Source organism: Carettochelys insculpta, chromosome 5, assembly GCF_033958435.1.
Source record: "Carettochelys insculpta isolate YL-2023 chromosome 5, ASM3395843v1, whole genome shotgun sequence".
NCBI classification, from domain to species: Eukaryota; Metazoa; Chordata; order Testudines; family Carettochelyidae; genus Carettochelys; species Carettochelys insculpta.
In genome coordinates, this window is record NC_134141.1 from 842,635 (window position 1) to 857,844 (window position 15,210).

The following is a 15,210-nucleotide window of genomic DNA, read 5'->3' on the forward strand; positions in this document are numbered from 1 at the left end:
CCTACCAGTAATGGATGAACTGGACCAGGAACCAACTGTGGATGAATTGAAGAAAGCCATCGACAGCATTGCAGTAGGAAGGCCCTGGGCCAGGATGGTATACCACCAGAGGTAATCAAGCGTGCCACAGATACTCTCCTGGAACCCCTACATGAGCTACTGTGACTGTGCTGGAGAGAGGGAGAGGTTTCACAGGACATGCGCGACGCTAACATCATAACCTTGTATAAGAACAAAGGAGACAGAAGCGACTGCAACAATTACCGTGGAATCTCCCTTCCTAAGCATCACTGGTAAACTGTTCGCTCACGTCATCCTCGGCAGACTCCAGAAGATTGCTGAGAGGGTGTATCCTGAATCACAGTGCGGATTCCGTGCAGAGAGATCTACCATTGACATGGTCTTCTCTCCGAGGCAGCTGCAGGAGAAATGCAGGGAGCAGAGGAAGCCACTGTATATTGACTTGACCAAGGCCTTTGACTTGGTCAGCAGGGATGGACTGTTCAAACTGCTCCACAAGATAGGCTGTCCACCACGGTTACTCAAGATGATCCAGTCTTTCCATGAAGACGTAAGAGGAACCATCCATTATGACGGCACACTATCGGATGTTTTCAGCATAAGGAGCGGCGTCAAACAAGGATGCGTCCTTGCTCCAACATTGTTCGGATCTTCTTCGTGCTCCTCCTGAAGCACGCCTTTGGATCTTCAACAGAGGGCATCTTTTTGCACACAAGATCTGATGGGAAACTGTTTAATCTTGCAAGGCTGAAAGCTAAATCCAAGGTGCGGGAAGTCCTCATCAGAGATTTGCTGTTCGCAGATGATGCTGCTGTAGTGTCACACACAGAACACCAGCTTCAGAAACTGTTGGATCAGTTCTCCAAAGCATGCAAGGACTTCGGGCTTTCCACCAGCCTAAAGAAGACAAATGTACTTGCTCAGGACGTTGCTGACCCTCCATCAACCAGCATTAACAACTATTCATTAGAGGTCGTCCACGAGTTCGTTTACCTCGGGTCCACCATCACTGACACCCTGTCATTGGAGTCTGAGCTAAATAGGAGGATTGGAAAAGCAGCCACAACTCTGTCCAGACTCAGCAAGAGAGTGTGGAATAACATCAAGTTGTACAACCACACCAAAATGCAAGTCTACAGAGCCTGCATCCTCAGCACCCTCCTTTACGGCAGCAAGTCTTGGACCCTGTATGCCCACCAGGAAAAGAGGCTGAACTTCTTCCACTTGTGCTGCCTCAGGCACATCCTTGGAATATCGTGGAAGGACAGAGTGTCCAACACCACCATCCTTGAGCAAGCTGGAATCCCAACCATGCACATCCTCCTCAGGCAGTGGCGGCTCCGCTGGCTTGGCCATGTCCACAGGATGAATGATGGAAGAATCCCAAAAGACATCCTGTATGGCGAGCTAGCCTCTGGCAAAAGACCTCCCGGATGCCCCCAGCTGCACTACAAAGATGTTTGCAAGAGGGACCTCAGGGAGGTAGACATCAAGACAGACAGTTGGGAGGAGCTGACAGATGATCACAGCAGATGGAGGCAGGAACTACACCAGGGCCTTCAGAAGGGTGAGATGAGGATCAGACAGCTAGCAGAGGAGAAGCGAGCCCACAGAAAGCACAGTAAGGACCTGCCAGACACCCATTACATATGCAACAGATGCAGCAAGGACTGTCACTCTCATGTGGGCCTTCACAGTCACAGCCGATGCTGCAAATGATCCCAAATGGAACTATGAAGGGCCCGATCCATAGTCTACGTAGACTGAAGAATGCTACTACTACTGCTGCTGGCCCCCACCCTGAAGCACAGCAATATAAGAATGAGACCAGTTTTAATGGTTCACAAGCAAGTTGCAATCGCTCTATGGAAGTTTGCCACACCCAACAGCTACTGGTCAGTGGCAAATCAATTCGGGACGGGCAAATCTACAGTGGGGGAGTCATAGTGATGCAGGTAGCCAATGCAATCTGTTGGCATCTCTTGAGGAACAACACCATGACCCTGGAAAATGTCCAGCACATAGTCAATGGCTTTGTTGTCATGGGGTTTCTTAACTGCGGTGGGGAAATAGATGGCATGCACATCCCCATCATGGTCCTGGACCACCTGGCCTCTGAGTATATAAACCAAAAGGGATACTTTTCAATGGAATTGCAGGTGGTGGTAGATCACAAAGGTCATTTCACTGACATCAACATGGGATGGTCAGGAAAGGTTCACGACATGTGCATCTTCAAAAATTTTGATCTGTACAGAAAGCTCTTGGATGGGACATTTTTCCCAGACTTGAATATCCAGATTCACCATGTGGAGATGCCTATGGTAATACTGGGTGACCCTGCTTACCCTCTGCTTCCTTGCCTTATGCATACATAGGTACCCTGCACTGCAGCCAGGAGTACTTCAACTACAGATTCAGCAAGTGCAGAGTGGGGGTGGAATGCTCCTTTGGCCATTTAAAATCGATATTCAGGTGCCTGTTGACCATTTGGACCTTTCTGAAACTAATGTCCCCAGCATGGTTGCAGCATGCTGTATTTTGCATAACCTTTGTGAATCTGGGTGGGAGAATTTCATGACAACCTGGAGTGCAGAGGTATATGCATTCTAGAAGAAAAATACTCACTCACCAGAACAACTGGGCTTTGTAGTTCTGGTGTCAGTGTAGAGTGGACCAGCTCGAGATCGAGGGTGAAGAGGACTGGGCTGTCAGGAACAGCTTCCTTGGGCCCCTGCTTGTTGCCCCCTCCTCCTCTCTATTGGCCTCTTCCTCCCGCCTCCACTCTAGACTGAGCTCCTCTTGGCTACCACCAGACTCCGCAGAAGGGCCTCTTGAAGGGTCCCAATTAAGATTGGGCAATGTCGTGAGGTTCCTCCCAAGAATGGCATCCAGGTGTTTGTAATACTGGCAGATATTGGGAGATGACCCAGATTGCCCATTGTCTTTCTGTACTTTATGATAAGCCTGCCGGAGTTCTTTCACCTTCATCCGGCATTGCTGAGAGTCATGGAAGTAACCTCTGTTGACCATCCCACACTGAATCTTTTCATAAGTGTCTGCATTTTGCTTGCAGACACAGTCTGCCCGCCACTGACTCATCTCCCCAAACAGCAAGGAGATCCATTATCTTGTTATGGACAATGCTTGAGCTCTCTTGCAACCCTGAGAACTCAGATCAGAAGCCTGACTACTTACGATGACAAGAGATGGCTTCCAATGTGATGCAATGGCCACTGATGCGATGTGATGGCTAGAAAGAAATTCAGGCTTATGGGTGCCCCTTAAATTTCCCAGGTTTTCTGGTGATGAATTCAGATTTGCATGGTTCCTGTTATTGACTTCTTGTGCACCTGGAGAGCAGAAGAGATGGAAGCAGTCAGAGTGGACAACTGTGGGGCATTGTGGGGTACATATGGGACACCTCTGGAGGCTAATAAAGTTGATTTAAAGAAATAGTGTTTCCACATTAGCATTAATTCGACCTTTTAAAGTCGAACTTGGCACTACACCAACTCGCTGTGTGGGTGTAATAATACTGACCTCAGTGCTCCCTAAAATTGACCTAATGGTATTTACAGTGAAAGCAGTGACATTGTAAAATTGAGCTAACTGCCTTAAAATTGACTTTATCCTGTAGTGTAGACATAGCCTATGAGTAGTACTGACTGTATTTTGAAAGCAGAAAGATTTCTGTGCTAACTCACAAATGTTGGATGTGAAGGTCACATTTCATAGTTTTGCAAATAATTTTGCACTTTCATTGATGCATACAATTCTTTTAGCCTTTAAATATGCTAATTGCTCTTGTTTGTCTTTTCAGAAAGTGCCAAAGTTAAAGTACCTCCAAAGATAATTGACACAGGGGGAGGGTTCTTTTTGGAAGAGGAGGAAGAGGAGGAACACAAGGCTGAGAAAATTGTGCATCAGCCAGGTAAAACATGATTACATTTGCAGAAAATGGCTATACTGGTCACTTATAGCTAGTGTAAACACAAACTATAAAAAGGAATAAGTTGCTCCATTTTTGTGGCACGCTAGGAGAACAGGAATTATAAAAAAAATCAGCAGTGACTTTAAAGAGGCCTGAAATACATTTGTGTAAAAAAAAATTGGCTTTTTATATATCGTTCTATATGGAAAGCTCTGTTGATAGTGAAAATGTTCATGTATTTTTAACAGTTGACAGGTCTCTTAATTTAAGATAAGGAAATGGCTCATGAAGTAAGTTGAGGCTCCCACGTAACAGAATAAACACAATCTATGCTTTTCTGGGTGATCACAATTTTTACCTAGTATATTCTGATTCCTCATTCTCTATTAACCAATACCAAGACAATGGTCCGCTGATGCATACAAGAATTGAAAATGCCGGACCACATCCTTAACTGGTGTAAATCAACTTCACTGATTTCAGTGGCATTGACAAACTACAATCAATTGCTTGACCACACTTCGGTTCATAATTTTGTTAAGAAACACACTTGAGACCAAATAATCAACACCAGACAGGCTTTTTAATATGATAGAAGAAAAAGGTTCCATACAGTACTGGTCTCCAGAGAGCAGAGTTGTGAAGCAGTGTTACATTCTTACGAGGACCTATTAATACCCTAAATTGTTTACCAGTAAAAGGCACTATGTATATTATTTGAACTTCAATTAATTAGTCCTGTACCTTGTCTGTTTCTGATACTAGGGTGTAACTCTTTATCTTTTGTTTTGAGCCTATGCATTCCATGTATTATGAGGCATGAAGACATGTTTTAGATTTGTGTGGGTAACTCCTTTCCTGCTGCTATGAGGAAATAATCATATGTCCAGATACTGATAGGTTTCCTATCTACTCAAGCAAAGACTTAGCTAATGCATGGTGTTCTTGGAATTCTTATGCAAGTGAACAGGATTATGGTATAGGCCAGTTTAGATACCACTGTTACGATATTGATGCTTTGTGTATGCAAGTATATTGCACGCATATATATACTAATCATATTTTATAATAGCCAGCATATATTAATCAACCATGGGGCTGTACTGGTTTATGGCAGCTGAAGATCTAATCCATGGTGTCCATTAATACCATTTAAGAAGATGATGCTTGCTTAGGAGTGAACTCATCATTGTGTCCCATTATACAGTTCACAGCACTTCATGTCAGTTAAAGAAAGGGTATGTCAAGAATGACTGATTCAGGCATCAGGAAGTGACAGGAGCAATAGGGAAGGGCCAAGTCACCTGGTAGAAGGTAGGCTAACTGTGGTGGGGAATGAAACTAAATGACAACAGTGAAAAAGGGAGGGATGAATGCTATTTTCTTGGCTGTTAAAATGCTTCCAGATTACATCACTTGCCCACACTTTTGTAGGGAGGATCCCAGGCAGTCTTGCTTCATTCCATTATGAATCAGCTGTAGGTCAAGATCCCCTACAGGGCTTTGGCACTGAATTTCAGCTGTCAGGCATGCTGCCCCAGAGGTTCCAATATTTAAAATTTCAGTAGGTCTGACTTCCACCATTGTTATTCAGTCACTGGTAACTTTCACTGTATTATTGTTCTAACAAAAATAGCTTTATATTGGTACTAATTAGTGGGAGTATCGTTGAATAATTACACAAACCATTGTTAGAATTTGATTTTGAGACATGCTGAGCACTCTAATGTTTCCAGTATAAAATGCAAATTGTGATGACATTTAAGTTTAACTTATTTAGCTCTGCTGTATATATGAGTCTAATTAGAAGGGCCTAAGGCTTGACTGTCAGTTCTAGGGTATTAAAAAGATGTAAAGCTCCTTATTTGGCCTGAAGCAAATAGAAATGTGTTGAAAGTACAGCTAACTTTATGGTCTTCCCCTCTACCTTAGTGCCATATTAAGGGAACTCTTCCAAAAGCTGTCTTATCTGCAACAGTGTAACCCAGAACTCTTTCTGGCAAATTGGGTCCTGTGGCACCTTATAGACTAACAGAAAAGTTTTGAGCATGAGCTTTCGTGAGCACAGACTCACTTCATCAGATGCTGGTCTTGGAAATCTGCAGGGCCAGGTATAAATAAGCCAGAGCAAGGGTGGGGATAACAAGGTTAGCTCAGTCAGCCAGGGTGAGGCTTACTACCAGCAGTTGATCTGGAGGTGTGAACACCAAGGGAGGGGAAGCTGCTTTTGTATTTAGCCAGCCATTCACAGTCTTTGTTTAAGCCTGAGCTGAGGGCGTTGAGTTTGCAGATGAATTGTAGCTCAGAAATTTCTCTTTGGAGTCTGGTCCTGAAATTTCTTTGCTGTAGGATAGCTACTTTGCCACACAGACTCTGGAGGAATGGCACCAGGACTTCAACAACTTTCACCCCAACATCAACCTCAGCCTAGAACAGTCCACACAGGAGATCCACTTCCTGAACACCACAGTGCTAATACACGATGGCCACATCAATACCACCCTGTACCGTAAACCCACTGACCGCTACACCTACCTTCATGCCTCCAGCTTCCATCCCAGACACACCACACGATCCACTGTCTACAGCCAAGCACTAAGATATAACCGCATTTGCTCCAACCCCTCTGACAGAGATGAACACCTACAGGAGCTCTACCAAGCATTCTTGAAACTGCAATACCCCCCTGAGGAAGTGAAAAAACACATCAACAGAGCCAGACATGTGCCACGAAGCCTCTTACTACAGGACAAGCCCAAGAGAGAAACCAACAGACCACCACTAGCCATCACCTACAGTCCTCAGCTAAAATCTCTACAGCGCATCATCAGTGATTTACAACCCATCCTGGACAACGATCCCCCACTTTCACAGGCCTTGGGAGGCAGCCCAGTCCTTGCCCACAGACAACCTGCCAACCTGAAGCAAATCCTAACCAGCAACTATACACCACACCACAATCACTCTAACTCAGGGACCCATCCATGCGACAAACCTCGTTGCCAGCTCTGCCCACATATCTACACCAGCAACACCATTACAGGACCTAACCAGATCAGCCACGCCACTGTGGGTTCATTCAGCTGCACATCTACCAATATAATTTGTGCCAGCAATGCCCCTCTGCTATATACATTGGACAAACTGGACAGTCTCTACGTAAAAGAATAAACACACACAAATCAGATATCAGAAAAGGCAATATACAAAAACCCGTAGGAGAGCACTTCAGTCTCCCAAGCCACACAGTACCAGACTTAAAAGTAGGTATCCTACAGCAAAGAAATTTCAGGACGAGACTCCATAGAGAAATTTCTGAGCTACAATTCATCTGCAAATTCGATGCCCTCAGCTCAGGCTTAAACAAAGACTGCGAATGGCTGGCTAAGTACAAAAGCAGCTTTCCCTCCCTTGGTGTTCACACCTCCAGATCAACTGCTGGTAGTAAGCCTCACCCTTCCTGACTGAGCTAACCTTGTTATCTCCACCCTTTCTCTGGCTTAATTATACCTGGCCCTGCAGATTTCCAAGACCAGCATCTGATGAAGTGAGTCTGTGCTCACGAAAGCTCATGCTCAAAACTTTTCTGTTAGTCTATAAGGTGCCACCGAACCCTTCGTTGCTGTTACAGATCCAGACTAACATGGCTGTCCCTCCGATACTTTCTGGCAAATCGTGAGTGTGCATGTGCAAACATGCATGCACTTTGAATGTTGAAATCTGAAATCTATTACTTGTTGTTTTGCAATATAAGATGGCTAACAGTGGGACTCCAAAGTGACAGAGGTCCATCTGCAAGGATCCCGCTGCAAGATCTTAGCCTTAGTTTATACTATGGAATTTTAGAAAACTCGGCAGGATAGAAAACACTAATCATGCCTATTAAATATGATACAAAAACATTGTAAATTAAAGTAAAGCTCTAGTAAGATCAACCCCAAAGATCAATTTCACCTGACTAAAATCGTTTCCTTCCATTAGGACCTGTATTAGAATTTGATTACCTCATTTGTGAAGAATGTGGCAAAGAGTTCATGGATTCATACCTGATGCAGCACTTTGACTGGGCAACATGTGATAATTGCAGGTATTTTAAATAACTGGGGGAAAACTGCTAAATTAACAAATATTGTTTTACGAGAATCAACACTTGATTTTAATGATTTATACAGTTCTGCTATAAAATATTTACATTAAAGAGCTATCAAAAGAATATTACTGAATAAGATATTTGGAAAATTGTATGCATAGAATTGAATAAATCTGTGTTTTACACAACAGAAGTTCAAAAGAACCAGATCTCTCACGCATACCTCTTAGTGTAAGATGTGAAAGAAATACTTGGTATGTTAAAAGTGTATAATCTCTTTGGAGCATTTGTACTGCATTGTTTATATGAAAGCAAGCTATTCCGCTGCATAGGAAAGATAGAAAATATGGCAAAAGACCGCCTTGGCTTAACTGGGAGATCTTGCATGATCTCAAAATAAAAAAGGAATCATATAAAAAATGGAAACTAGGACAAATTACAAAGGATGAATATAGGCAAACAACAGAGGAATGCAGGGGCAAGATTAGAAATACAAAGGCATAAAATGAGCTCAAATTAGCAACAGGCATAAAGGGAAACAAGACGACTTTTTATAAATACATTAAAGGCAAGAGGAAGACCAAGGATAGGGTAGGCCCATTGGTCAGTGAGGAGGGAGACACAGTAACGGGAAACTTGGAAATGGCAGAGATGCTTAATGACTTCTTTGTTTCGGTCTTCACTGAGAAGTCTGAAGAAGGAATACCTAACATAGTGAATGCTAGTGGGAAAGGGGTAGGTTTAGAAGATAAACTCTAAAAAGAACAGTTAAAAATCACTAGAAAACTTAGATGTCTGCAAGTCACCAGGGCCTGATGAAATGCGTCCTAGAATACTCAAGGAGCTGATAGAGGAGGTGTCTGAGCCATTAGCTATCATGTTTGGAAAATCATGGGAGACAAGAGAGATTCCAGAAGACTGGAAAAAGGCAAATATAGTGCCCATCTAAAAAAAGGGGAATAAGAATAATGCAGGAAACTACAGATCAGTCAGTTTAACTTCTGTGCCAGGAAAGATAATGGAGCAGGTAATTAAAGAAATCATTTGCAAACACTTAGAAGATGGTAAGCTGATAGGGAACAGCCAGCATGGATTTGCAAAGAACAGATCATGTCAAACCAATCTGATAGCTTTCTTTGATAGGATAACGAGCCTTGTGGATACGGGAGAAGTGGTGGATGTGGTATACCTAGACTTTAGTAAGGCATTTGATATGGTCTCGCATGGTAATCTTATCAATAAACTAGGCAAATACAACTTAGATGGGGCTACTATAAGGTGGGTGCAAAACTGGCTAGATCACTGTACTCAGTGGGCTTGTCTACACTAGCACCTTCCTTCGAAGGAAGGATGGTAATTAGGGTGTTAGGGGTTTACTAATGACGTGCTGCCGTGCATAGGCAGCACTTCATTAAGCAAATTTCCCCCTGCGGCAACTTTGAAGTTTTAAACTTCGAGGTACCGGCTCACGTCTAGCTGTGGCTCATCTGCCATTACTTTGAAGCGCCGGGGCAACTTCGAAGTCCCGTTACTCCTCAAAATTTTCAGGTATCTAAAAGGGTGTCATAAGGAGGAGGGAGAAAACTTCTTCTTCTTGGCCTCTGAGGATAGAACAAGGAGCAATGGGCTTAAACTGCAGCAATGGAGGCTTAGGTTGGACATTAGGAAAAAGTTCCTAACTGTCATGGTGGTCAAACACTGGAATAAACTGCCTAGGGAGGTTGTGGAATCTCCATCTCTGGAGATATTTAAGAACAGATTAGATAAGTGTCTATCAGGGATGGTCTAGACAGTCCTTGGTCCTGCCATGAGGGCTGGGGGCTGGACTCTATGACCTCTCAAGGGCCCCTCCAGTCCTAGCTTTTTATGATTCTGTGATTATATGAAATATGGTAATGGAGATTATTCCACCAAACTTACTACACATGTTCTAAGAAGTGAAATTTGTAAATAATAGATCAGACATGTAAGGATCTATTTTTAAAAAAAAACACTGTGGTAGTTCAGCTATTTAAATACCAGTTGCACCACCTCCATCCAGCACCTTGGGGACTTGAGGAATCCTGGACCAGGGGAGGTCAATGCTTCCCAGCCACTTCCCAGATGATACCAGGAGGCTGGCGTCCAGTTCCTAGCCTTGGCCGCTGGACTGCTGGCTTTCAGTTCCTGGCCCTGTATGCCTGGCCTCCTGCTCCCTTGATGCTTGCTTTCTGGCTGTGGCCCAGCTGTTCCCTGGCCCCGGCCACCAGCTTTCCGTCTGCAGCTCCCCAGCTGCTGTCAGTTCCCGTGTCACCATCCCTGCTCTGACTGCCTGGTCTGGGCTGAGACTCCTGGCTGCCAAACTGTGAGTTGGTCTCCCTTCCTATCTGCCAGACCAGAGAGTCTCCCATTTCAGAGGTTCAACCTGTAGTCAAATTAACAGAGCATCTGTAAGTTGGAGTAGATGTGAGATGAGGATGGACTAATCAAGTGACCGGTATGCATGTCTTTTAGATGTTGAAAATTGAATATATACTTTTTGATGTATGTTTTTATTGGATCCTCTAGCCATCACTTGATTGAAACCTGCTTTTCTTCCACACTGACATATGGCATTATGAAAATTTCAATACCTTTGTATATTTCTAGCAAATTGGGGAATATACTATCTCCCTGATAAGGCTTTGACTAATTGTCCTGTATTTGCCTTCCCGCTCCATCTCCCTTCCCAAGCCTCAGGGAAGCTGGGGGAGCATAAGCAGCTGCCACTTCCCTGGGCTCCCAGGGATCGCCGGTGGCTGTGGCTTTCCCGGGCTACCGGGGAGCACCGGCAGAAGCCGCCTCCTTCCAAGTTCCCTGAGGCTTGGCGGAGCTGCCCTTCCCCCACCATATCTTCCTGTCCCGTATATGGGACAGGGAGATATGGTCGCCTTAAATAGGGACTATAAGGTGCACTGTACAGTGCATACAGGCTGTTACATAATGTTTTTCACTTTTTTTTTTTAAAACCTGTTTCAGAGATGTTGAAGGAAAGCATAAACTTATAACAAGAACTGAGGCAAAGCAAGAGTACCTTCTTAAAGATTGTGACTTGGATAAGCGAGAACCTACACTCAAATTTATTTTGAAGAAAAACCCTCATAATTCCCAGTGGGGGGATATGAAGCTTTACTTAAAACTACAGGTATGGAAATGTTTGTAAAGTTTTCAAAATATATGGCCCATTTTTCCCCCACGTTCATGACATTACCATCTACAGTTTAATCATTATAGTACTGAACCCAGACTCCTTACCATTTAGCAAAACTAAGTTGTACAGTACCTATGATGTAATTTCAGTTGCCCCTGAAATAAAGGGGAAGGGTTGAGTTTCTCATGTACAATAAGGAAGTTGTTTAGTGATAAACAAACTGACAGTATGTTGCAGAGGAAAAATATAACTTGTCCTTATTGACAGACTCTGTATGGATCTATTCTTTGAGTAAAAACATTTGTAACCCATTTGAAAAGTATCAAGTGGATTAAAGACATGTATCTCTTAGAAGAAAACTACTGTTCTGAAACATGTTGGAGAACCCCAGTCAAATACAACTTAAATAGCACTTTAAAGTGTATTTTTATAAGCACCAATTAAGTCAAGATTTCAACTCTGAATAAGCAGGTAAATCAAGTTTTTGATTTCCATAGAAATATAATTCATACCTTAATTTTCTTAAATTTGGGTCCGTGAGAAATCAGTTAGTTGGATTAGGCCCTTACTTAGTAGGTAATGCTAGTTTTCCATCCATGAAAATCACTTTGAAACAAAGTAATTATTTGTTTTATAAAGAAGCTTTAATATTACATGGGAGCGTCCCAGGGTGCTTTACTCACACCCCTTTCTGCTAATTCTGGGCTTAGCTCCACCACCCTCAGTGGTCCCTTTCCAGTCTTTCACTATGGTTGCTTTCCTCCCGCTCGTGGAGTCACAGTATAGCTGCTTCATGACTGGGTCCTTTTAGTCAGGTCACACTGTAAATTTCCCTTTCCAGGAGTCTTCCCTGCATAATTAGCAGAGAGCCATCCTCATGCATGCTGGCCCTATGTCACTCCTGCCATGACTCAGACAGTCTCCCCCTTCACTTAACAGTAACCAGTGATATTTTTCTAGAGAAAAGGTGCCAGAACTCAAGTCTGATGATTGCTTACAGGGATTAGGATGATCCATCCAGGGCTATTCCTTGCTAAGGGTTTGAGTAGAGACAGTCAGGAGACAAGAGCCCCCTACCCAAACTCACTTACAATGAGCTGCTCCTTCTGCTAACATTTTATCATTGCCCTAGCATATTGAATTAATACAACCCTTCAAAGGATCATGCAAACCTTCACTAATGAACATGACTAGGAGCTAATCTATACTTATCTGAAGAGCAATGCAGAAAGATCTATCTTCCCAAGTTCAATTTTTGACCTCTCTGGGCTTGGCTGTCAACCCCTGTATTCTATGCTGTTGCATGGAGTTAGGGACGTTGACATGAGGCTTCGGAGCCCGGGACTATACTAGAAAAGAAAGTTGAATCTGGTTAAGTGGATTCTAGTTACACTAGTGACGTAACTAGAATTGCATATCTGAAATCGACTTTTTTCCCTAGTGTAGATTCACCTTAGGAGGCATTTCCAGGTATGGTCCATTGCCTTCACCTTTCAGGGTGCAGGCTTATGCATTGGCTAAGGTTGCTAGCTTCAAAAAGCAGCCTAAGGGAATCATATCTTTTGTCAGTTACACCATCTCCTAGATCCCTCAGTTAGATCTTCTTATCCTCACACCTTCAATCTGTGCAGCAGCTTGTGTGTCCTTATCCAATCCCTCTGCTTTTGGCCCACCAGAAGCACATAAATGATAGTTCCATGCTAAGAAGCACCTTGGTTCCTTCTACTGAGTGCTCCTTGGCAGGCAAGTGTCCCTATCCCTGCAACTGTAGGTGCAGGCCACCCCATCTCTAGCAAGTGGCATGTAGCCCCAGCCTTTCCTGCTCTCAGTCCAGGAGCACAGGAGATAGGGAGGGCATGGGGAGGTGGCCTGCTTGGCCCCAGAATGTGGGTAGCATCCAGCCCCAGAAGACTGAAGATACTAGAGGTGCCTCACGGTGCACAAACCGTAACTGCAGGCACCCCACGAGCCACAGCTGAAGGTGCCCCGTGGCTGGAGGCACCTCATGGTGCACAAGCCATGGCTGGAGGCGCCCTGCAGCACACAAACTGTGGTTGGATATGCCCTGCAACTGGAGGTGCTCCACAGTGTGCGAGCAGCAGCGGGAGGTGCCCTGCAGCTGGAGTTAAGGGCTGGGTTGGCACCAGCCCAACAGTTTTGTTCCTTTCTTCTTACCATGCTTCTTTAAACTTTTTGTTTAGCCTTCCTATACTCCTCATCTCTCTCAGGCCTACACAACGAACATGTCCTCACAGTTACTGTTCCCCCTTCTCTCTTACCTCAGGGATTGAAACTGCAGGGTTCTTTCCTGTTGCCAGTCTCCTGGTTCTATAGGGAAGTGTCCTAATTAGCTACTTCTGTATAATGTAGGTCATTGTTTCTTAAAATATGCTCTGGAGAAAGAGAAGTTACTCACCGTAGTAACGGTGGTTCTTCGAGATGTGTCCCCATGGGTGCTCCACAATAGGTGACGGGCTTGCCCGGCGCCGCAGATCGGATCTTCCAAGCAGTTTCTGCCGGACCGCGCATGCGCCGGCACGCGCCGCTCCCTTGCGCGCTCCTGGCCACGTGCGCGATCCGGTCCCCGCCAGTTCCTCGACCAACCGCCTCGGGTGCCCCTGCAAAACACTAACAGAGATCCGAAGCGGGGAGGATGGGCGGGTAGTGGAGCACCCACGGGGACACATCTCGAAGAACCACCGTTACTACGGTGAGTAACTTCTCTTTCTTCTTCGAGTGTCCCCGTGGGTGCTCCACAATAGGTGACTACCCAGCAGTAACCCAAGATAGGAGGTGGGTAATCGGATTATGTGCAGCTTGTCCCCGAGAGGACCGCTGCAGAGAGACGGGTATCCTCTTGGAATACCCTGTGAAGGGCGTAATGTTTGGCAAAGGTGTCGTAGGACGACCAGGTCGCCGCTCTGCAAATGTCTTTTAACGCAACGCCCTTGAAAAAGGCTGTTGATGCCGCCACCGCCCTGGTGGAATGAGCCCTGGGAGTGGCCGATAAAGGAGTCTTTCTGAGCTCGTAGCACATTTTTATGCAGGATACAATGTGCTTTGAGATTCTCTGCGAGGAGAGACCCTCTCCTTTCGATTTGGGAGCGAGGGAGACTAGGAGTCTATCCGTTTTCCGGAAGGACTTGGTCCTGTCTACGTAGAAGGCTAGTGCCCTCCTCACGTCCAGGAGGTGTAGGCGCGCCTCTTCGTTGGAGTTATGAGGTTTTGGATAAAACGAGGGTAGAACAATAGGTTCGTTGATGTGAAACTCGGAAGAAACTTTGGGGACAAAGGCTGGATGCAGCCGTATGGTTACCGCCTCCTTGGAAAAAACAGTGCAGGGTGGCGTTGCCATGACTGCCGCGAGCTCGCTCACCCTACAAGCTGACGTAATTGCGAGAAGAAAGGTCGTCTTAATTGTAAGGAGGCGGAGGGGAACCGTGGCCAAGGGCTCGAACGGTGGTCCCATCAGTGTGGTAAGCACTAGGTCCAAGTTCCACGAAGGTGGAATCGGTTTCCGAGGGGGGTAGAGGTTTATCAACCCTTTGAGGAACCTGGTAACCATAGGGTGGGCGAACACCGTGTGCCCTTCCTCCTCATGTCTGAACGCCGAGATGGCGGCAAGGTGGACCTTTAACGAGGATAGCGAGAGTCCTCCTCTCTTGAGGTCCAGTAAATACTCTAGAATTGTAGGTATAGGCACCGAAAGGGGGGCCAGCTGTTTGGTAGAACACCAAGCCGTGAAGCGAGTCCATTTTTGTTTGTAGGTCTTCCTAGTGGAAGTCCTCATAAGAACATAAGAACATAAGAACATAAGAATGGCCATACTGGGTCAGACCAAAGGTCCATCAAGCCCAGCATCCCATCTGCCGACGGTGGCCAATGCCAGGTGCCCCAGAGAAGGAGAACAGAAGACAAGTGATTTATCTCCTGCCATCCATCTCCTGCCCTTGTTATGAAGGCTAGGGCACCATACTTTATCCCTGGCTAATAGCC

At 45.1% G+C, this 15,210-nt stretch overlaps 1 protein-coding gene across 2 annotated transcripts in view; it reads left to right on the forward strand.

The window, feature by feature from the left end:
- XPA (XPA, DNA damage recognition and repair factor) overlaps positions 1-15,210 on the forward strand; it is a 34,325-nt gene that overhangs the window by 6,162 nt on the left and 12,953 nt on the right. For both annotated transcript variants that reach the window (XM_074993993.1, XM_074993992.1), the window contains exons 3-5: positions 3,845-3,955; positions 7,937-8,042; positions 11,043-11,208. In XM_074993993.1, the coding sequence (XP_074850094.1) occupies positions 3,845-3,955; positions 7,937-8,042; positions 11,043-11,208 (383 nt within the window). The remainder of the gene's footprint in view (positions 1-3,844; positions 3,956-7,936; positions 8,043-11,042; positions 11,209-15,210) is intronic.